Source organism: Lineus longissimus, chromosome 19 (genome assembly GCF_910592395.1).
Source record: "Lineus longissimus chromosome 19, tnLinLong1.2, whole genome shotgun sequence".
NCBI lineage: Eukaryota > Metazoa > Nemertea > Pilidiophora > Heteronemertea > Lineidae > Lineus > Lineus longissimus.
Window position 1 is genome coordinate 785095 of NC_088326.1, and position 24326 is coordinate 809420.

General features: G+C 43.9%; 3 protein-coding genes across 11 annotated transcripts in view; all 3 read right to left on the bottom strand.

Annotated features, from left to right (window-relative positions):
* Positions 1–314: 314 nt before the first annotated feature.
* LOC135503491 (tubulin alpha-1 chain-like) lies at positions 315–3957 on the bottom strand. Its single transcript, XM_064797108.1, has 3 exons — positions 3825–3957; positions 2218–2440; positions 315–2003 (listed from the first exon to the last, which is right to left on the bottom strand). Exons 1-3 carry the CDS (start codon positions 3825–3827, stop codon positions 874–876), a joined length of 1356 nt encoding a protein of 451 aa, XP_064653178.1. The 5' UTR covers positions 3828–3957; the 3' UTR covers positions 315–873.
* Positions 3958–6579: 2622 nt separating this feature from the next.
* Positions 6580–10816, bottom strand: LOC135502697 (tubulin alpha chain-like). The gene is made up of 3 exons (XM_064795651.1): positions 10692–10816; positions 8315–8537; positions 6580–8029 (listed from the first exon to the last, which is right to left on the bottom strand). Exons 1-3 carry the CDS (start codon positions 10692–10694, stop codon positions 6900–6902), a joined length of 1356 nt encoding a protein of 451 aa, XP_064651721.1. The 5' UTR covers positions 10695–10816; the 3' UTR covers positions 6580–6899.
* A 1438-nt stretch (positions 10817–12254) lies between these two features.
* Positions 12255–24326, bottom strand: part of LOC135502696 (kinesin-like protein KIF13A) — an 82943-nt gene continuing 70871 nt past the window's right edge. For 5 of the 9 annotated variants that reach the window (XM_064795650.1, XM_064795643.1, XM_064795647.1 and 2 more), the window contains 5 exons: positions 23082–23336; positions 20915–21057; positions 18509–19895; positions 18008–18226; positions 12255–17824 (listed from right to left, as the gene is read on the bottom strand). In XM_064795650.1, coding sequence (XP_064651720.1) covers positions 17568–17824; positions 18008–18226; positions 18509–19895; positions 20915–21057; positions 23082–23336 — 2261 coding nt within the window. In that variant the 3' untranslated portion in view covers positions 12255–17567. Of the gene's footprint in view, positions 17825–18007; positions 18227–18508; positions 19896–20632; positions 20648–20914; positions 21058–23081; positions 23337–24326 lie in introns of all 9 variants that reach the window. The other 4 variants (XM_064795649.1, XM_064795648.1, XM_064795642.1 and 1 more) reach the window with 3 other exon arrangements.

The window sequence follows — 24326 nt, forward strand, 5'->3', positions numbered from 1 at the left end:
CACCGGCCTCGTCCCTCACAAATAGGACGACTAGATGAACGGCCTGGGGAGTACAGCTCATCCTACTTCATGCTAGTAAATGTTCGGGACAACTCCGTCTGACAGTGGGCATGGTGCCGTCGAAGTTGATAACTTCTCGTCTGGGTTCCTGACCCTACTCTCACTCCAGACTGAGGCGGAGGGACAAGGCAAGATAGCCAGACATCGTGATCCATACTTCGGCGCAGTGATAGTATGCTTCATTACTATGTCTGCTTCGGAGATCGATCGTGATCAGGAGTCTAGTGCAGGTACCAAATAAAGAGCCAAAAACATTATTTGTTTGTTAAACGTTTGTCTAATTCACCACGAGTTCAACATGTGTAGAAAATATTTAATCTTTACAGAGTCAAATATATTCAAATAAAAACAAGAATATAAAAACGTCAATAACATCTTTCGTTTGTCATTGTAACTTCTAGGTGCGCCACACGTTTTTACTGTCCAATGTGGGGCGGCTCATTATAGGTTAATCTCCACAAGGGGGTGTTGCATGTCCTCTTAGCAGTTGCCATGGAAACTATACAACTACCCCTTGTGGAGGTAGAAAAGTTCAGTACAATATTTGATGCGAGTCACGTTCGTAGTCTTTTTTAACACCGAAATGGACGGACTTCAACAGATGCATCTTCAGGGTCGGTGGGGCCCATTTCACAAGTTCAATCACCAATTCATTTCACTGTCATTTATATCCAATAGAATATATAAGCGATCCAAAACGGGTGAAATGAACAACACCTTTCTCTTATCAAAAAAGTTCTAATCATGGTTTCAGACTTGAAAAGGTCTGGTGGTATGGGAATGTCTTGTTCGTGGTGCAGTTTCGGAGACTTCCTAGTATTCTTCTCCATCGTCTTCGTTCTCGGCCTCAACGGAGTCGACACCGACCTCTTCGTAATCCTTCTCAAGGGCAGCCAAATCCTCACGGGCCTCGGAGAACTCGCCCTCCTCCATACCCTCTCCGACGTACCAGTGGACGAAGGCACGCTTGGCGTACATAAGATCAAACTTATGATCAAGACGAGCCCAGGCCTCGGCGATGGCGGTGGTGTTGCTCAACATGCAGACGGCACGCTGGACCTTGGCCAAGTCACCTCCAGGAACGACAGTTGGTGGCTGGTAGTTGATTCCGACCTTGAAACCAGTTGGACACCAGTCGACGAACTGGATGGTCCTCTTGGTCTTGATGGTGGCGATGGCAGCATTGACATCCTTGGGGACAACATCACCTCGGTACAACATGCAGCAGGCCATGTACTTTCCGTGACGTGGGTCACACTTCACCATCTGGTTGGCTGGCTCGAAGCAGGCGTTCGTGATCTCGGACACAGAGAGCTGCTCGTGGTAGGCCTTCTCAGCAGAGATGACTGGGGCGTAGGTGGCCAGAGGGAAGTGGATACGAGGGTAGGGCACCAAATTGGTCTGGAACTCGGTAATGTCGACATTGAGAGCACCATCGAAACGAAGTGAGGCAGTGATGGAGCTTACGATCTGCCCCATCAATCTGTTCAAGTTCGTGTAGGTGGGTCGCTCAATATCAAGATTCCTTCGGCAGATATCGTAGATGGCTTCGTTGTCGACCATGAAGGCGCAGTCAGAGTGCTCAAGGGTGGTATGGGTGGTCAGGATGGAGTTGTATGGCTCAACAACAGCTGTGGAGATCTGAGGTGCAGGGTACACAGCAAACTCCAGCTTAGACTTCTTGCCATAGTCGACGGAGAGACGCTCCATGAGGAGGGAGGTGAATCCGGATCCGGTGCCGCCACCGAAGGAGTGGAAGATGAGGAATCCTTGAAGACCTGTGCACTGGTCAGCTAGTTTACGTAGCCTGTCCAGGACAAGGTCGACGAGCTCTTTTCCGACGGTGTAGTGACCACGGGCGTAGTTGTTGGCGGCATCCTCCTTACCAGTGATGAGCTGTTCCGGATGGAAGAGCTGGCGGTATGTTCCGGTTCGGACCTCATCTGAAGAGATATGAAAGAAAGGGTCATGATAAATCAGTGAAGTAATTTTTCCAAATAACAGTCGTCTGCTGGAGCAGTTACACATTCGGACACCAGATGGTATGGCAATCGCAGTTGCCAGTTGGCTGACATTGCGACCTTTAGATGTGATTCGTGTTGGCAAGACGAATATCGGTTATGGGTAGCAAGGAAGTTGTAGGCTATGTGAACTTACCGACTACTGTTGGTTCGAGATCTACGAATACAGCCCTTGGGACGTGTTTGCCAGCACCAGTCTCGCTGAAGAAGGTGTTGAAGGAGTCATCACCACCTCCGATGGTCTTGTCACTGGGCATCTGGCCATCAGGCTGGATACCATGCTCCAGGCAGTACAACTCCCAGCAAGCATTACCGATCTGGACACCGGCTTGTCCGACATGGATGGAGATACATTCACGCTGGAATGACAGGAAGGAGGAATATGATTATAGGCAACTGACACAGGAGGCAGACCTTGTACAAAAACACGAGATATTGCTGGCTATCATGATGACCTTCGCCTTTTTAAGACTTCTACATTTTGGTATGGTGGGCTGAGTTCAGCCATTTACCCAGAATTGATCGTTAATACAGTCATCACGAAGAAAAGTGTTAATCCTCGGAACAAAGCCACAATGGCCATGGCAGGATCAACCCAGCTCAAGGAAATCCAAAAGCTCAGCCAGTCCAAAACTCCTGGGACAGTCCATTGCGTCATCCCAATTGGATCTCCTTGTAGGGTGAGGGACGAGGCCGGTCCACTGCGTCCGGAGTGTAGGTTAGGCCATGCTTTACCCATGACATGACAAGGTCTTTATCATTGTTCTGATAAATTCTTTAACTTTGATCGCAGATGTATCAACTTTATCTAAAGCCTGCTTTTACAATGGCCTACCAATTGAATGGGAAATGGATTTACAAAGGGGATCATGGTTCGTCAGCCAAGAAAACATTGTCATCATGCAATTGTGGTTTGTGGGCCATAACCAACAATGCCAATTTGACAAAAGGAACGCCACACAAAGAATTTGACCCGGCAGGTTCAATAGCCCCCCAGAATGAGACCGAAGGCGGGAAGTTATGTATGCTTCCTTTGACTGACCACCAGGAGTGGTCGCCATGCTTGTCTGTGAACGGGTCTTGGCCTTTCCTTTCGATGAGGAATTAGAGCCAACAGCCAACTTGAAAGTACATGTCAATTTCAGTTGGTTTCTCTAAGAATTTCCGCAGTGCCGACAAAATGACATATTAGTTCTGATGACCTTGACCTGTGAAGAAAATGCTGCACCGGCATGTGGTGATGCCGGCCTCCATCGCAGTTGAAGCAATGGCGGCCAAAATGCAAAAAGGTCGTTCAGCAAAACCACCATTTCGACCCCAATTTGAGCATTTTTAAAGATTATTTTCAAGGGAATCCTTTTTAAATAACTCTCCCAACAACACTGAAGCAACTGGCAGACGATGACATCCGTTGATCGGATCGTCTGCGAAATTTGTTGTTGATGAATGAAAAATGGCGGTTTGATTTGAAAAACTGGGAAAAGGTTGGAATCCACCAAGATTTGTTGGAAAAGTTTCTTTGATTGTGATAGATCAAAGGGTACTAAAACATGACAACTACTGCCTTGGGCGTTTCATCTTTATAGAATAGAGAAACCAAGTTTCACTTAGTCATGATATCAATCATAATCCTACCACGATTTTCACCAGGCAAAAGTCATCATCCCACTGCCGATAGCTGACAGGTAATGAGTAGGCTATCTTATATAGTCCACAAATAGAAATAAGGAATGTTTCACTTACCATGTTGATGATTTGATGAATCGAGCAGACGAAAATGAAAAGATTGATTGGAAATTTAAAGCCTCACACAACGACGCTGACGAGCCAAGGCGAGGTCATAAAGTGTCCGTAGTAACGGCTCCGGCGCCCTATATCAGATAGGGGAGGAGCTACGGCAGCGATGCTGCAAGCTCATTGGTAGTGGTAGGTAAACGCGGGTAATGCGGATAGCTAAACCTCAGACAAGGAGTGTTCTGTGTATACGTGTGTATACAGAAGATGTATTAATAGGATTTGGGGCACGAGGTTTAAGTGCATTATGCAAATAAGACCAATTTCAACAGTATTTTACAGATCCACTAAGCTGCTTGTGTAGAAATGAAACCAGCTTAGGGTGAAAAGATTCATCGTGTTGTGTAATCACATCTACAGCCCATAATCATATGTAGTGCATTGAGCAGTACTTTGTCTTGGATGCCAACTCATACCCTGAAATAGAAATGTCGTGACATACTGCGAATTGCGCATGCCAACGCATTAACCCTTTAGGGCCATGATCTCCTGTTTTTAGACTGGTGTGTTGTTTTATTGAGTATTTTGGATTACAGCCAGTAACATCTCCAGATACTTACACAAAGTAGGCTATTATTACATCTCCGTGTATGGGATATTGACACACAAGGCTAGCTATCGCAATGACGGAGAGTACCCCACACTCCGCATGCAGTGGTATCGGCATCATCTCTCCTCAAAGTTTAATATGAGAAAATCACTGGGGTTCATGGGCTACTCAGGCCTCACGAGTCCAGCCTGCCTGGGGCAGTACTCTATGCCGACCCGATGCTTGAATTGATTTTTTAACTTTTTTTGTCGCATACCACATTTCATAATCCCCGACTGCCATAATGAGACCAACTATAATTCATTCTGACCATCAGATGTCCGCCCAGTGCGGGTCGGCGGAGTGGATCCAAAGCTTGAGGGTCAAGATGACTATAATTAGAAATGCGCTATTTGTGTTTACGTGGCGATACGAATGACTGTGCAAACTGGATAAGCCAACAGCTATTCGTATTTGAGGTATGAGTAAGTCTATAGGCCTACCAGATTAAATTGGATAGGAAAAATGTTGTCAATACAACAGATTTGGACATGTCAGGGGCAAAGTTTGCGAACATTCTTCAAGTGTGGAAGAGAACATCACAACAAATTAAATAAACGCCATAATTTAAAGATTAAACATTCACACCAAAATTCAAATCGAAACACCAATTTTTCAATGTGTTTATACATTCATTACTGTTCAACGCGAAATCTTTTGTTAAGCCCGATTAAAAAACCCATGGAACCCTTGTCTTTCATCTTTCGTAAAGGAACGCGGCGTTTTCTACAAGATCACTTCGCTCACGGTGGAAGTTATCCACCGTGTGGCTACCATGTTAGCTTTTTGGGAGGGCCAGTTCCCCCTCGTGGGTGATTAAAGCTAAACGGGCCGCGTTAAAAACAACAACAATATTATTCACTTCGCTCTTTCGCGGTCCATCTGGCCCACGAGTGCAGTCGGAGCAGGGCCGTAATTACCGTCACGTCATTCGTACGTTTGCGCTCCTCGTCGGGGTTGCGAAACCTGCCTACTACCAGTATTAATGCAGATTCCGGACCATCCATACATTCCGGACACAATGGACCGGCCTCGTTCAGTATGAATCGGATAACGAAATGGACTGCCGGGGAATCTAAGACGATTCTGTGTGACTGGTTCCACACAATTCACATCTTTTTTTCAAATCCCTATCTCATATCTTCGTGACCCATTTATAACAATGGAAGCACTCAAACTTCTGATATATTTCGAGGACTCAAGCAGGCGAAATGCGAATCACAGAGGGAATATACCCTTTAAAAATATGCTACTGGCGACTACATCAAAAATCATTTCATGAGAAATCAGATCACAAATGCATTGATCAAACTTTAAAAATTCACCACTTTTCTATAAGGAAGCATCATTTGTTGAACCCGAATACCCATGGTGTTAGGTTTTACATAACCCATGAACTACATGCAGTCATCCACATATAGAAGATTGAAAAGATGTTCATGATGTGTCTTTATTAGTGTTCTTTCTTTTTGGGCAAGCCTGTTCCCCCTTGTGGGTTATCAAAGCTTAACAGGCTTATTTTCAACTGTGAAACGGACCGACCAGTAATGTCTCTCCGTCCTCATTCTATACACCCAAGACCAACACTTGGCGTGAGGGGAGGAGCTTATGACTGAGGCTGATGCTCCGTCCCCTCCTCAAGAAGCTCCTGACTATTTCTTCTTTAGCCTCAGAGATGTTCGAGGAACCGAGATTCACCAAGAATGAATTCTCTGAAGCTTGGTAGTTTATCCAGGGCATAAGCTCGGTCACAAGTGCCGAGTAACAGGACCTGCAGGGCGGGAACAGCGAATGTAAACCTCATATTTCCTCAGCACAAGTTACTGTTCAGTCCATTTTGGTTTGTCCTCCTGATTGGGCGACAGGACGAGGCCATTGTAACAGTAACAAATGCCCCCCTGGAAAAAGTGTCCGGCCCTATTGTATTCTGCAATATGGTTCTATAGAGACCATGACCGTCAATAGCTCAGAGATTGAAGCGCATAATAGAATCCTTTGTTTCCCGGGCATTCTATCCTAGGACATTTTAAACTTCCTCACCGGTCTGCTGACGGAACAGTGGAATTACCACTGGTTCCCCACGAATGATTTACAGAAAGAACAAAGCAAAATAAGTAACGCCATCTTTTTAAGTTATTCATTTTATTTCATCTTCGACCACACTTCAACTTATTAAATAATCGTCCAAAATAATTTAACTACAATATTGTCAGCGAGGGTTAAAAAAACGTTCACAAGTTCCTCTCACCACTCTACCTTGATCCAAGGGCCTCTCAATTCCATCTGGACTAGGAGTGTGACACCCTGGAAACGAGGTATACATGTAGTTGAGTTTGTTTTCCATGTTGGATCAGTTTTTTAGGAATGTTTTTTGTAATGCTAGTCACGTGATATGTTGTTGTTTCGTTGATAGTGGGTCACCAAGAGGGCCGTGTTTAATATTCTTCCCCCTCTTCTTCGTTCTCGGCCTCAACGGAGTCGACACCGACCTCTTCGTAATCCTTCTCTAGGGCAGCCAAATCCTCACGGGCCTCGGAGAACTCGCCCTCCTCCATACCCTCTCCGACGTACCAGTGGACGAAGGCACGCTTGGCGTACATAAGATCAAACTTATGATCAAGACGAGCCCAGGCCTCGGCGATGGCGGTGGTGTTGCTCAACATGCAGACGGCACGCTGAACCTTGGCCAAGTCACCTCCAGGAACGACAGTTGGTGGCTGGTAGTTGATTCCGACCTTGAAACCAGTTGGACACCAGTCGACGAACTGGATGGACCTCTTGGTCTTGATGGTGGCGATGGCAGCGTTAACATCTTTGGGGACAACATCACCTCGGTACAACATGCAGCAGGCCATGTACTTGCCGTGACGAGGGTCACACTTCACCATCTGGTTGGCTGGCTCGAAGCAGGCGTTGGTGATCTCGGACACAGAGAGCTGCTCGTGGTAGGCCTTCTCGGCAGAGATGACTGGAGCATAGGTCGCCAGAGGGAAGTGAATTCGTGGGTAGGGCACCAAGTTGGTCTGAAACTCAGTGATGTCGACATTGAGGGCACCATCGAATCGCAGGGAAGCGGTGATGGAGCTAACGATCTGACCGATAAGCCTGTTCAAGTTGGTGTAGGTTGGTCGCTCGATGTCCAAGTTACGGCGGCAGATGTCGTAGATGGCCTCGTTGTCGACCATGAAGGCGCAGTCAGAATGCTCCAAGGTTGTATGGGTGGTCAGGATGGAGTTGTATGGCTCAACAACAGCTGTTGATACCTGAGGGGCAGGGTAGATGGCGAACTCCAGCTTAGACTTCTTGCCGTAGTCGACGGAGAGACGCTCCATGAGGAGGGAGGTGAATCCGGATCCGGTGCCGCCACCGAAGGAGTGGAAGATGAGGAATCCTTGAAGACCTGTGCACTGATCGGCAAGTTTACGTAGCCTATCTAGTACCAAGTCAATAAGTTCCTTTCCGACGGTGTAGTGACCACGGGCATAGTTGTTGGCGGCATCCTCTTTACCAGTGATGAGTTGCTCGGGATGGAAGAGCTGGCGGTATGTTCCGGTTCGGACCTCATCTGAAATGGAGAAGAGGATACTGTTAGGTCTCAGAGGAAATACCGTTTTGAGAAGGCCATGACACAAAGACTACCAGCAGCTATAGGTATTGCTCTACTCTACTCTCCTTTGCCAAGTAACTCCTCCGAAAAGGTATGTCGTGGTGTCGAAGTAATTCTCAAGAAAACACGGTCGAGAGCATCTTGATCAATGGTCGCTTCGCCAGCGGTCTTCAATCCCTCAGGAAGCAGAGGGCTCGAGCGGTGAAATGACTGTAACCCTTGAAAGAACACGAGGACACCTACCGACTACTGTTGGTTCCAAATCGACGAAGACGGCTCTTGGGACATGTTTGCCAGCACCAGTCTCGCTGAAGAAGGTGTTGAAGGAGTCGTCACCGCCTCCGATGGTCTTGTCACTGGGCATCTGGCCATCGGGCTGGATACCATGCTCCAGGCAGTACAACTCCCAACAGGCATTGCCCATCTGGACTCCGGCCTGGCCGACATGGATGGAGATACATTCACGCTGGAAAAAGAGAAGAGGAATGTTTGAAATGTTGCAGTGGACATCAGAGTAGGGGGTTTACAATGTACATTTTGTCCTGAAAGGCTCCCCGACTTAGCTCACCAACAGTCATTGTGACATTTTACGTGATCTCTTGCTTCAGGATCTCGAATAGATCGCCTCTCAAAACCAGCCATGGCAACGGTATCACGACATCTCCTATTGTTGCTTTTGACAATTCAGCTTGATATTCTGTAGAATTCAACACCCCAGGCCGTGTCATCGGTATGCTCGAGGAAGAGGTGTTGTATATGACAGGGATGTTATCTCATTGAATGCCACTGTGTAGGGCTTAGGTTTGTTTACCTACGAGCAGACGATAATGCGTTTGCTGGCGACTTGCTATGCGGTTAAAATTTATAGCAGGTAGGTGTACATTTGTACATTGTATGTATTTGGATAAAGGATTCGATCAGGATTCCTATCTGCACTCAGTCGAACCTTGTTTGCATTTAATATCAAGAGTAGACAAGACTTCGCCTTGCATGTAGCTAGCAGTGTACTGTATGGGTAGATTTAATTTACTGGTGCGAGATTTCAAGAATGGGTTAGTAGACATCACCCAGCTGATGTATCCATGAAACGCCCATGTCTGACACAACTCTCAAATGAGTTCTGGCCTGTCTGTACTGTACGAAACATATCATTACTACATTATCATATTCCTGTTAGTGAGTAATAACGGGCGAGTGACGTGGCACATGCTCAGTTGAGTCATGCATTTATTGTGGCCTGATATCGATTTCCGTCTAAGCAGTGCGTGCATATCCTGGTACACTCAGAGAGACGGTTGGTTGGCAACGACCATGTTTTACGATGGTTGATTCTGGCGATGATATATAGAGACCGGTTTTTTACTAACACATTATCGCGATCATCATTTGTATTAGAAATTCTGAAGGCTGCACTAATTCTTCTTTAATGCTCTTGAAAGAACCGAAGTCTTCTTTTTGTGATTTTCCTTCCCCAAGAGCCAAGGGTCTGAAGCTGGCTCTGAAGCTCAGGATGTTGAGCATTCAGCCCAGGTTATAGGCGACCAGATGATTCAGTCTGCACTTCAAACGTTCCAGCAGTTCACAACACTCCTATACCCACACACACGGGGGCGAATAGGACAAATGAAACAGTGCTTCAACCTACCAAACTTAATTAGCTGTTAAAATTCGTTATGGCATTCATGTCAAGGATCAACGGGGCTAACTATAAAGTATTCAATTGACCACACTGAGCTTTAATTGCCATAACAATAGCGTCATCCCTATTGACACCACTTAAGTCCTCATCATTGTTCAGGAGATTTGACAGTTAAGTTTTTGGCGGGATCCCGAAGCTGATTTTAGCAGCTGTCTGTATTATTAACGAAAATCTCTCAGGATGTGTAGACGCCAGTCTTGGCTAAGAGAGTAAATGTTAATCAGATACCACATACTTAAACGTCTAGACAGGATAGGAAGGGAATGTTTCGGTACCAGCCAATGTCCTCACTACAACCCACCCTATGTTCCTGGTGACGTCTATAAGGTCATTGAAGAAGGATAAGGTTCGTGTTTATATAGTCAGATGTCAACTACAATTAGGTTATCATCCGACGTTTAACTATCACCCCTCTGACCTGACCTCAAACCAGCGCTACACTGTCTGAAACCTGAGCATTTCTGGCCAGTACCCATTCGTCACTGAGTCGCCAGGCAAGTTTGACAAGAGACCTGCCTACTGTATACTACAGTCTCACGCCGACTGGGGATCGAACCAGGAACCTCATGTCCGTTAGTTTAGAGTCCGAGCCAAGACACCGTAACGGCTTCTAAGAGTTGATCACAGACAGTCAATAAAGTGAGGGGAAATCATACCTTAGACAAAAAATCTACCTCTAGTTAAAAGTTACATATCTAGATAGGCCTACCGGTATCGAAATATCTCACGAGATCCCAGAAACCATCCAATGACTAATGATGTATATAGTCACAGGAAATGACAAAATGGCTGCTTTTAGCGGATGCGGATGGATGATGAAAATGACCTCCAAGAAAACCTCCGATTTCTCAACAAAACGCCATCAAAATCTGCTAAAAATCACAACATATACAGAAGAGATAATACCGAGTGTTTACTTACCATTTTTGGTGATTAAATTTGGCAGAGTCTTGGCAAAAAAGGCTTTGAAATTTAAACCTCACGGGTGACTTGTGAAGAGTCTGAGCAAGGGTAAATCAATGGCGATTTCGGAGCAACAGCCGTTTAAATATTAGTGGGCGGGGCTTACTCTATCATCTACCATTCTGATTGGTTGAGAATGGCACCATTCTGATAGTTAGAACGCTTTCGAGATACCTGACCTGGCGACTATCATGTATATAGAGTCTTAGACTGCTGCACACCTTTTTTAGACGAACAGATCCGCAGGATATTCTGGCCAAGAAAGATCACCAACAAGGCTTGAGATCAGGCGAAGGAGATTCCGATGGCTAGGTCATGTGCTGAGAATGCAACCAGATTGCATACCGAAGCAAGCTCTCAGATGGACCCCACAAGGAATACGGAAACGTGGACGGCCAAAGAACACCTGGCGCCGCACGGTGACGAAAGAGCCTGTCTTGGGACACAGCAATAAGAGTGGCCAAGAACAAGGGAAGATGGCTAGAAATGGTGAAGGCCTTGTGCCCCAGCACCAGGGACGAAGAGGACTTAGTAAGTAAGTATTGGTGAGGAACGAGGCCGGTCCACTGCGTCCGGAGTGTAGGCCTAAGAAGTCTAGCCATGATGGACTAACATCCGGAATATAAAGCAAAGTAACGCTTGGACCTTCGAGTCGGTCATGGGAACCCAATCCCGTTTAGGCTACTGACGAGAAAGGTTCACTGGACCTTAGAGAAGTCTGGTTACTCTGGACATTTGAAAATCCCCTAAACACTCACTCCCCGCTGCGCATAAATGTAACTCTGACGTTTCTGAAATGCAAAATGTCAACGACTCAACGCGCTGTGACAGCACGTGCTTTGTCGCAATCTATCAATTGAAACAGTCTTCGGGCGATTAAGGCTAAACCAGAATTGATCAAAGTAACGACAATTTTGATAACAACAGGGCGCCGGGCCAAATGTCCAATTTACATGCACCCACTGAAATTGTCACACAGTCAGTCGGTCGAGTGAGACAGGCTTTGCAATAATGATCACCATTGACGAAGCTTGGAGAATGGCTTCGTCGTTGTTGTTATCAAAATTTGATCAATTCCGGTTAAGCCTCAATCGCCCGAAGACTGTTTCAAGTGGTTTCTCGGCCGACGGACAAAGCCTAACCTAGAAGTTCTACAAGAAAGAAGCTGAAGAGGACACTGAATTAAGGAAAGGCAATGGAGCTTATGAAATGATAGCAGAAATGTTCTTGCTGGATTAACAACTTTGAAGGGATATAGTACGATTGCACTGCAGCCAGGCAGCGCATCATCCCAAGGAAATCAGGGATCCATGTTCCCTCCCCAGCCTCGTGCAGCACATAGACTACATGCCTAATTTCAGATGAAATGAGCCTGGTTATTTGGTCAGACAATGTGTTTTGTCTAATTTGGCTTCCTAGTATCTCCACCAGCAGAGCGGAAGTTGAATTCGACCACCAAAATGAAATGCACAACTGCAGCCAGTTCAAGAACTTTGACAAAAAACAACACAAGACGATACATACAATCCAGTCATTACGTTTATTCATAACTTAATATCATCATAACTTTACACATCTTTGCTCCTGTATCTTATGGGGTCAAAGGGTTACAGAAAGGGTGAGGTTAAAGGTCACGGCTATTCCAATCAACAAACAGCCTCCCGGAACAGTGGCTGTTCCATTTGATAGCCAACACCCAATTGTGTTAAACATGTCCGAACGCCTCTCAACTACCTCAGTGCCCCTTTAAGAATAAAGGAAGATCAATTACCTCTTTTAATTGATTAATTACCAATCAATTGCCATAATTAGCGACCAATTAACTTAATATTACAATAATCATTATATTCTCCCCGCTAGGTTCAACACACTTAAAATCCGATCTTGAGGTTTTGTAAAAATTTCACAATAATCACTTTTTGTTGACTATATACTTACATACAACAATGTACATTTGTATATATTTCACTTCACCCTATCTAGAATGCTGAATCTGTACAACGTTGTGTACATGATGTACAGTTCACTCAGGTCTTAGAACTTGAAGTACTAAGAGAAAACTCTACAGTTAACCACTAAACATCGCGAAAATGGTCAAGGTAAATTTCACCACAAAATCAATAGGTGTCGCCACCAGTCTTGCCCACTATCACAATACAACTGGGCACGTACAACTTGGTACAACTGCATTTTACTAGTACAGGAATTAGAGTACGCAGCTGAAGATATTCTCAATGGTAGAACTGAACAAGCCCAATCAGCCTCCAATAGACTCTCTTACACTCATAGTAGCCTCCGTTCAATGCGGGTTAAATTTCTCGTAGGATAAGACCAATGAAGACCTGTAGAAGGACTGAACATCATGGACAGACGACGACCTCCAGATGGGTGACACAGACTCTGATTAACTGACTATTTTCACTGTTGCATCTGGGACTGAAGGTAATCTCTAATTTTTTTATTTTCAAATCAATACATCAGACTTTGCTTGAAATATAACGGACAAAAATAATCAACTTTACAACCAGTGATCTTCTTAAGGGGGTTTAGGAATTATTACACTGTACTTTCACAAGTGGCACTGGCTTTGGTTGTGACCTTGTGCAAGTCACTTTTCAGTCAACATTAGTAGTAAACATCCTCACAAAGAGCAGTGAGATGGCATCTTCAATGGCCTTATTGTGAACCCAACTGCATTCAAACATTGCGTACCATCACATGGGGTCACTTTGAACACCACAAAGAAAGAAATGTTGTGATGCGAAACTGTAGCCAGGTGTTCAAAGTCCCCCCATGTGACGGCATCACTATAAGCAAACAGTGAAGATAACCTCGAGTAATTTCAGCCCAGATGCAATATTTTCACGGACATTTACATATTTTTCATTGGGACAAAACTGACGCTGACGACCATGGCCTGTCTACTATAAACAGTGATATAAAATGACAACTACTAGGATTAACTGCACCATATTACAAAGCAGGCGAAACACATCTTCTTCCTCGGCCTGTTTTTTCTGCAATATCAAAATGTAGCACTTTTGATTTCATATAATTCTTTAAAACAATTTCAATAAAGCACAGAGAAAGCTTGAAGCATTCAGGAGCAAAGGAACTATTTCAACAGAAATATCAGAGGTTTGGTCAACTTGTCACACTTTTGATTCTAGTATCCATCATTTTTTCTACAATTTTGTGACCCATGTTAAGCAAGTAAGTCACGAAACTGGACAGTTTCTCACATAGCAACAATACCAATATCGGCCTTAGCAACCACAACAATCTTACAGCTGAATGCAGTCAAAGAAACTATAGTTTTCATTATGGCTGTAGCCATATTTCAGCTGCAACCATGGCAACAAGTATGTTGCCATAGCAACCATTGTTTCAGCCATAGCAACACCTTGTGAAGCATTTCTGAAATCCAAAACAAGATTCAACAGAATTTTGCACAGTTTATACAGATAAAAATAATCACAGAAGTAAGTCCACAGACTTGGTAACAGAGTGTAGTATAATAAACAAAAGCACAATCAATTTGATTGTCTTGCAAACAAAAGAGCATCTAATTACAAACCTAAACATGGAAGGCAATATTGGGCACAGGGGCCGAGATTTGTCCAAAAAACTTGACAATACTTCAACATTTGAATCATTTCATCTTCACTTGGAAGTGGTTTGTGTACATTAGTTACAGTGAAAAGTAGCACGTGGCCAAGGATAGTAAAGAACATCAATTCTTGATGTGACCTTCACTTCGTCCAAACATTTGAAAAGACCTTCTCCACAAAAAAATAATTGTAACTTGGCAAATGAATTCAATGGAACTTGAGGAATGTTTGGAGGAAAATCCTTGTCAGAAATGACAATTGAACTATTCATTACAAATACATTTACCACAGAAATATCAGTCAACTAAGGAATTTTCAGAGCCAATTTCCAATTCTGCTATCGGAACATTCAACAGCAGTACATAAAGCCAAGAATGTATATTTGGGATGTGAAACAATTCACAAGTTACCATGGTTACATAATCAATATCACAATCTCAATATCGCAACACAGGAAGGACAACATCCATACCAACGACGCACCAATTGGGTTATGGAAGCATAAGAGGTTAACGACTATGCCACCTATCAACCATCACTTGAACTACCACTCATAAAATCATACGAACATGGCATGGCGAGAAAGTTCACAAGAAAGTTAAAGCAACATTCTGTAACAAGCAGTTTCTTACATCCAAAACAGTCTTTTACTAAAAGCCAGGCTTGTTTGGAAGAAGGAACTTGTACACCTAGAAGTGTTTTCAATTGGTGTGAAATCAAAATTCAATGCGTATTTACATAAAGGAAAATCTCTCACTTTTGAACAAACGAACCTGGCTGTAAAGACTGCTCCGTTCCTTACAGAGTGACTTCCAAGCTGTTGAGCAAAAGACCTCATTGTCTCTTCCTGTTTGTTTACTGCCTGAACGTACCTCATGAGAGGTGACAAGGCCTAAGTACTTCATGATCTCACAGCCCTGGGTCACACCCTCAGGGTAGTCTCGAAATGAACCACACAGGAGATGACTCCACTGCGCTCCTCAAATGTTCAGGTCTTCGAAATACGAAGGAACGTCACTTCAGGATGAATCAAGATAAACTAATCCATCCTCACCGCCCTATTTTGATCTAATACTGACACAAATCAGCAAAATATACATCCAGAGCATGATATCAATTTGAAGTGGACTATAACAATGTATAGCACTTGTATTTTCATCAATAACGGTACATTTTTTATAAACAGACAATAACACAGAAAATGTTACACGATCTGTACAAACTGGTTATATTCGGTCGAGACGAATATTCAAGATCATGTGAGTTGTTTTTTCATTACCAAAAGACTTTGACCTGCTGTAAAAGTGGCATTTTCGCAGAGTATGAGATTTCGCTTGCACCAGAATCCAGCTTCAGTCTCGATTGGCAAGAACAGGTATAAAATGCAAGCTTGAAGCGGAATCAAAGAGTACAGATGCAAATGCACTTCTGCTGTCTCTTTCATGGTTTTTACAACAAAATGACATCTTATTACAGGATTTTCTATGGGAGGTCTTCCATTGAAACGGTTTGGTTTACGGAACTATGAATGATACTATCGGCCTGCGACAACATTTAAACAGGAGCACACTTACAGCAGGCAAAAGTGTCAAAAGCTTATCCAGGATAACGTACGGAACACAACTATACACTCATGCTCGTTCAAAAATGAACACCGCAGAAGACTCAAGACTATAACAAATGGCAATTTACAATGAGGACCGATGTGATTTATAAGCCAACAGCACAGAAATATCTAACAAAATATTCACTAGCCTACAAGCCCGAGGCTATTCCATCATTCACTGCCACCTGAGTAGCAATACGTGTCAACCTCAGTGCAAGAATCAACTGTACATTTCCATGTACATTGCTCAATGTTATTCTGATCAATGGGAGTTTAAAGGTATTCAAGTTGCTTCAATACTGAATATCAATGCACCATGTCTGTTCTAGGTCTAGCCCATTCAATAGAAGAAAATGCTCAACTGGAATCGCACCCTTAGTGCAGATCGGCAACCCATTTTGGAGATTCCAAGGTGAATACTCAAAACTAACTCTTTCATTTGAGATTGAGGATAGTTTTAATGGTAAATATCATTCCTCAATATTCAGCCATCCTTGATAATGATGGAATGAGCAAGTTCTCAGAAAATGCAATTCATAATTACCGGTTATGATATCAGATTGAAGATGAAGAGTTACGTTAATCAAGACAAAAAGCTAATCTACAAGTGATTCAAGATAATCCAATAACCCTTTGTGACCCAAAATCTGCAAAGATAAATATCTCCAACAGAGCTTCATCGACCTTTTATTGCATTTAGCAGTGCAACTATTTTAGAGACTAGTTTCCAAATGTCTCACTAGAGGGAATATGAACATCAGTTGTGCCTAAGAGAGACCCCATCCAGGCATTGTGGTTGTGACATTGTCCTAAAATGGCCGATTAGGATGAATGAAAACTACAATCAAACACCACATAAGTCAATACTGATCATTGTATCCCTCTAGTGAGAAGATCTGGAACTAATCCATGCAGTTATGTATCCAGTGGCAGTGCATGGTTACTACAAGAATGTACAGTCATGGTACAGCCTGCCTCAGTTTTCCAAATCCATTAGTTTATTGTTTATGGGCATGTGTGGCAACATAGCGCTATACCTTGAAGTGAACAAAACTGTCGAAATCTGCTTTAATAGTAGTTTCTGATACGTATTGTCAAAGAAGCAATATTTTCGTTAATCAGAAAACGGAGGCAGACGACCTTAGCGAAAACTACAAAAAGTATCACAATTAGGTCAAGGTCATCCAGCATTGACCTTCGAAGGTCACCTAGCAACGACCTTGACGACTGGAACAATTATTCTAGTATAAAATTAAATGCACCAATAGAAATTTACACCTCTAGAGCAAAAACGCTTATAAATCTGAGGAAGAGTTCTGGAAAGTTCTATGGCCACCAGATTTGTACACAAAACGTTCACACCGTGACGTAGACCGAGTGCTTTGATATAACTGTTCAGGCTCAATCAAGGTCAGCTAAAAGCTTCTTGACCTTGACCTTTATACAATGGTTGACACCAGAGAGAGAAACCCAATACGGGACACTTTCCAAACCTCGGCCTCGGACTCAAACGTTAAGCTACTGAAATCGCGCACGAATAATACCTCTGAAACAAGACCAAGTTCCACTAACGATCACAACAACGATGGATGAAAGACTATTAAAGTCGACGCAACGTTATTTCTTCCGAGAAGAATTTGGGCGTTTGTAGGAGCCCCCGCTCGACCCCGCATTTGTGAGCTGCGAATTTGAACCAGATAGACTGCCCATGCTCCGGCGAAGACCTGCAGGCATGGTACCGGATCCGGTCGGCGTCTTCACAGATCCTTTTCGGCGTTTCTTGTCCATGATGAGCTTGTCGTGTCGTACGAAGATGCCGCTACGGGATCGAGCCTTGAAATAACGAACTCCTTTCACTGTGCCGTCATTTTTACCTGGAAATACAAGGATCAAGTGTAAATCTTTTGTCACAATGGCTGGAATAGCGTGGCTAACCAAAGTAATCTTTGTGATGCTGGCTCCAGGCAGACCGCCAAGTTTCGTCGCCATGAAGATTTGGCCTGAGTGACCAATTTATAATATTTTGGCTGGTGCAGCCAAGGAGCATGTGGTCGTACCTTGTGGCTGGTCCAGTTCCACACCAACCCATGGCCCGCTTGCGAATTCTGTCGGCCCGATGAACTTCACGATACCACTCTGACTTGGTCCGCCTCGCGATGACAGCACTTGGACGCTCTCACCAATTTGGATCCAAGATGGCACGGGGCCGGAGTGGATGCGATCCAGGTCAGCTCGGCTGCCGAATGAGCAGAGGCTGACCCCGTCATCTTCACCATCTGAAATTTCAATATGCATTTTCTTGATCAAAATGATTAGACCGGTTTGTCAGAGTGTGGAAAGTCAGGCTGAAGAGTGAACTGTTTACTCCAGGCTGGCCATTATCTGTTGAAGGTATTCTGTTGATCCCTACAGCTTCTTTCCTCATGTTCATAATGAACAATTCTAAAAGGCCTGGGATGGAAAATGCCTTGGGCCTGGTTTTGATCGTAGTGGGCCTTCGTATCGCAACCAAGGACCGCTTAGTATAATTATGTGTTATAAGCTAATGACAAACTCACCAGAAGTATACCCTTCAGGAGACTCGACACCTCGATGCACACCACTGACGTCATTCTCACCATTTAGAGCGCCCTCTAATGACTGCATGCTGGAACTAAAATCACTATCGTAACTCTCTTCCAACTCTGCTTTTTTCTTCTGCACGGAGAGATTGTCATGTGACCCGGGTAATCGTGCCCCCGGCTTCAACGGCGATGGCGCCATTTTATTCAATTTATGCTCGGGCATACTGCGCCTGTTTTCTCGCGTGGCCTCCCTCTTGGAGTTAGTAACCCGCGGATCAAGGTTTAACGATTTACGCACATCTCCGCGTAATCTCACTCGTTCACCGCTAGTCCTACGCACTACTTTTTCATGGTCCTTTATTTCGCCATGAGTGACCGTATCACTACTCTCGCTCCTCGGCGACTGTAAACTGTCCTCACTGTTTTCTTTCTTCAAATCGCCAGTGCCACTGTCACTACTATTGGCGGTCACCGTTCCATCCTCCTTCTTCGGCTCGTTAATCTCACCTCCCAGGGCTTCAAGCTCATCCATGGCAGTTTCGCTATACAAGTCTATTGCTTCGACCTTCTTACCCTCACCTTGACCTTTGACCTTACCCTCACCTTGACCTTTGACCTTACTCTCTCCCTCATTGCCATTCTGGTCCCCAGTTGCAACAACCTCACCAGTTTTCACAGAAACGTCACTCACATTCTCGACAGATTCCACCTCAGACTTTTTCTCTGAATTTCCAATATTTTTCTCGGAACTTTCAACCTTCGCAGAATTTTCCACAACTTTCCCAGAATCAACCTTGTTCCCAACAGAAACCTCAATAACTGATTCCGAGTCCGCCTCACTGGACGAACCCTTCATTTGGGATTCTCCCCCGGAAATCTCATTGTTTCCCGGTAAAACTGGTTTCATCGGAAGCGACAAATTCTCATCTGCGACCGCCAAATCAATCAGATTTGGAGTATCGCCCTCCTCGCCATGTTCGCCGCCATCTTTTTTATGATTAGTGCCATCTTTTGATTTCTCCGCATGGTCGGGCGTCTCGTCAATACTCATGCTTCGAATACTCGCTGAATCCTCCGAGGATAAGGTCAAGGTCGAAACAGCCTGCGACCCGTAACCGCTCGACGTCATACTCGGTGTAAAACTCTTCACCGCCTGGATATCAACCAAACTTTCCGTTGTCGACGAATGTGTGATGCTATCCGTACGATTAGTCATGATTTTCTGCGCCGTGTTTTGCGCTGCATTTTGAGTTTCCGTTTGTGATTGGTACGATTCGAATTCGGTGAAGTCATCGTCCGATGCAACAGTGTTTTGATTCTCTGGCTGATCCTGTGGCTTTTCTGCCTTTTGTTTGTTGAGTTCGTCAAATTCATCGCCGGACTGAAAAAGAGACATCAAAAGTTAGAAATCACAGTGTCTGTTATTCCACAGATGGACCTTGTATCCAGTGACATGCTTATGATCTTACACTTTCGATAAACTGAAGAGACAGTAGATTAACTTGGCAAGACGCTGAACATTGGCAGAGCTACAGAACGGTAGACTGGCAAACAAGCTGAAAATACGTCACTGATACAGACTTTTTAAGTTCAACTCATAACTTGACACTTTGAGTAAAGAAAACAAACGATAGTTGGCATTTCCAAAGAACTAATTGGGGATCGATATCCAGGGAGTAAAACATGTTAATATTAGTTTTCGAAGGCATAAGCTGAATGGTTAGTACTTCACACCCGGCCAGTTTTTAGTCAGAAAGCAGTAGGACTGATTGAAATGGCAAGGGACCAAGAAGGCAGGGCCGCCCCAGCTTAGGAGAAGAGGAGAGTTTCCGAAGAAAGCAACTCTGTAATAGGATAACACACAGAGGAAAGGATTGGCCTGCAGAATATCTTCTGGGACTTGAGGATTCACTACCACACCAAAACAGTTCAATTCCCCAATGACCGTGAACCATTATGAGGTCTAGTTCTGGGTCATACCACCAGATGTCATGGAGGCTCTACAAATAGCCCATCCATGGCTGTTGGGAGGTCATTGATAGTTGGGGATAAGTGGTAATCTATCCACACCAGAATTAGGGTTTGTTATTTGGTTAGGATTAGATAATCAAACAGTACCTTAATTGGGGTTCCCTAAATGAAACAATGCAAGAAGTTTAACAAAAGAGACAGCAATTGTTGAGAAATCAACTTCAAAGGCTGCCCTGGGTTGGTATTTTACATCACGATGACACGACGCCTCCTCTTCTAGCTGAACCTAGCGGTATTGAACCTGGCAAACATGCTTCACACTTGTTAGTAACTTGCAAAGGAAAGCACCTACCGCAGCTGGTTAAATCAAAGCAAAACGGCCAACAGCACCACCTGGTGGTGCTGCTGACAAATAAAAACGTAACTTACGAAAGATAACTCATGCTGGAGACTTACATCAGAGTCTTGAATGAGTAAAGGTTTAGTTTCACGGACGTGTTGCTCCTCGAGAAGTGTCCGCATTGGTTTGACAAACTTTGTCGGTTGGGGGCTGACAACGTTCTTTGGTGACGCTGGAAGAGAGGAAGATTGACATTTTAGAAAGTGTACGGTCTTCTTGAAGAACAGACTTGGAAATGATATACCAGGTTTAAGTGCCAGGACTTCTGAACAGCCCAAGTGAACCAGAGGATACCATCGGTATGAATGACAAGAAAATCTCGAAACGTTTCTACAAACTAATGGAACAGACATAAGTCCTACTCCACACCCGAGGGTGAACAATAACTTTCAAATTCTTGGGTGTGTTTCGGAGTCTAGCATTATCATATATTTGTGGCCTTTATTTCATTGCTACCTTCCCCTTCCTTGAGAGTGAGAGAGCTTTGGGTCCTCACGTCAGGAGATGACCGACACACAACGGTTTCCCACAAACAGCTTCTTTGTCAAATAGTAAAAAAACGGCCTGATATCAGCCACAACATGACATGATACTTGAAACCATGCGACACTCTAAACAGACAGGCAACCAACTTAAAACTGATAACGAACACTTCGTTATTCGATGACAAGAATATCACCACTTGACAATAGATTTGATATGAAACGTTAAAGGGACTATGAACAAAGAGGAGTCAAAAGAAAACATCATAATTTGAAATACTTTAAACAGATACACCAGACTCCATGCGCGTTATTACATCAATAGGTCGAAGGTTACGGCTTGTTAAACAGTCCCTCCTGAAGAGCCAACAGTAGCTTGGTTACTTCAAGCATTTTGGGATAATCGGTCAGAAAACTATTGGCTCGGACAATACAATGGAACCTCCCTTAGTGGACACCTCTCTATAAAGGCACCCACTCTTTCAAGGACACTGCATTTGGTCCTTGTTTGTCATTCCCATTGATCAAGCATCTACATAAACTATTAAACTACCCGGTACTGACATCCTACAGGAAGTTAGGTCAGTAGGATTATTCTTTTTTTGACACACCCTGTACAGCACTAGTGGGTTTTTGACAGCGGGTTGGGGATAACCTCTTAGTAACTATTCAAGCAAAATATTGCAAAATTGGCTTAGCATCTAAAAGCGTATGAAATAAATCAGAAATCTGTGATGAAGAGCGAGAAAGTCTGAAACCAAATCAGTAGAGAGTAGCAAATCAGTAGAGAAAGAAACAGAAGGTCACGCAAAACCAAGGAGTGCAAGCAGTTAAAGGGCGATCAAAGAGGCTACAGGTGGTTCTTCCGCCACCCACAGGTGGCACCAGCATCAACCCAGATCTGGTCTCTAAGTGGTGCCACCTGTTGACAGGGGATGAACCAACGGAACGACTTGATGGCCTGACAAAGGAGTCCTTTAAAGTTGCGGACAGAATCAGAGGTTTGTCTGAAATGATAGCACGTTTGATATTCACCTCTGTTGCACCATTCACGTCTGCTGCCTCTTGTTAAAGGAAAAGTTGAGGTGGAAAGCCAAACGCACTACCAGGACAGAATCGCCTGTAGGATGTACAAGACAACGTTTTCAAAACGTCTGTTATGAACATCAAGGAGAGGTCAAGTAACAGAGACTGTTCTGGGCCGATGGGCATCCTCACTGAGGAACCCCAGTGGGCCGCAGACGGATCATGGAGGATGAAAAGGCCCACAACAAGTCAAAGTAACCAAGCAGACGTTAAGAAATGTTAAACCAAAATCAGCAGCAAAGCTGTAAGAAGTTGTCCTTTGTAAGCAGGCAGGTTTTCTGGTTTAGATTTCATCGACTTTTCAAAAGCTTTCTATTTCAAATTTTCATCTCTAACTATAGGCTGAACAAACATTCAGTGATGAACTGCCAGTACCAATGTGCAATGTGCAGATATCCATCTGTTTACATTCATGCATTGCCAAAATGGCCACCATCATGTTTCAACGAGTCTTATTATGATTCCCCTCCTTGTGGAAATGAGGAGTTATATTCACTCCTATGTCTCGTCCAGTAAAGGAAGGCAATGGGCCCTACAACCCCCCTGATTGCCCAACGATTAACACCAAAACCTGCCGACTTCACAAGAGAACGAAAGCAGCATAGCACGCGTCTAAATATTCAACAACCTGACAACTCTTCTTCTGTTGGGGGAAATTCGCAATCTGTGACTGATAAACCTGCTTCCATATGCACATCAAATCGGGGCAAACCGATATTCTCTGGTTCACTGACCGAAACGGACATGCCTGCGGGGTTGAAAGCGCGAAGTGGGCCAGGGGCGTGTAACCCAAGCCGCGGGTCATCTGGTCTGATTCGCATGCCGTTGCCAAACTCCACAACTGTTTTAAGCATTTTAAATATAGTTGTCGCTTTCTTTTTCCCTGGAAGTAAAAAATAAACTCGGAACTTAAAAAAATTTCACCAAATGTTTCCACCTTACCCCTGAGATTAGCTTCCAAGGAACACCCCATTCAAATCAGGGCAGTCCAAAAAAGATATCGTCAGACATCATATCTAAGGTCAAAGGTCAAGGTCATTGGCTGACCTTGAGGTTTTTTAACCTTGGACTAACAGTTGTAAACTCAAAATGCTAGAACAGAATATTTTAGTAGATAAAGAAGAAATGAATTAATTTTCAACAAAATTGAAATTGAAACCTTAGATGTCAATTTGCTAACTCATAATAAATTCCTTCTGACCTTTTCAAGGTCAGGCTACTGACCTAGCCTGACCCTTGTCAGGCTAAAACGCCATTCATTGCAAATTCGGAATTGTTCAGGAGTCTGTCATGCAGGGACAAAACTGTACATATCAACAATTTTCAACCCCATTCATGCACAATATGCAAATGACCCTAAATATGCAAATTATGATCAATATACATGCAAATGACATCACAGGTCAAAGGTCATGAAGTACAAGCTAGACTAGACTTGAAGTGGGTCTGACAATCAGCGTCCAATAGGTATGCAGGATACAGTGCTGAAATATGCAAAGAGATCAAAGGTTAAAGGGTAGATTTAAAGGGTAAATGGCTAGCATGAAGAACATGCCTGTTGCAAAGAGCAATTTCGTAACTTCACAAACATACATTATAGATTTTGATCGACAAAACAGAAAATTTCATTGCCAAAGTGCAGAAAATGAGAATTGGACGAAAGATTTTCACCAAAATATACCCTTTAAATCAAAGGAACTTAAATACGAAAAGAAACCTGAAGAAAGATGAATATATAAGGTCAAAGGTGAAGGTCATGCAACATGCAATACACTACTGAGGGAAACTGAACAAAGGGCCGTTGGAGAAACTGTCCTTGTAGAAGTTGTGTGGCCGAATAGCTTCTCGTCAAAACCCATTATAGCCAAGTCTT

Excerpts from the sequence above, each read along its gene's own strand:
- LOC135502697 (XM_064795651.1), bottom strand. Across the intron at positions 8,030-8,314 it reads TTTGGAACCAACAGTAGTCG|ATGAGGTCCGAACCGGAACA; the intron begins GTAGGTGTCCTC and ends TCTCCATTTCAG.
- LOC135503491 (XM_064797108.1), bottom strand. Across the intron at positions 2,004-2,217 it reads TCTCGAACCAACAGTAGTCG|ATGAGGTCCGAACCGGAACA; the intron begins GTAAGTTCACAT and ends ATATCTCTTCAG.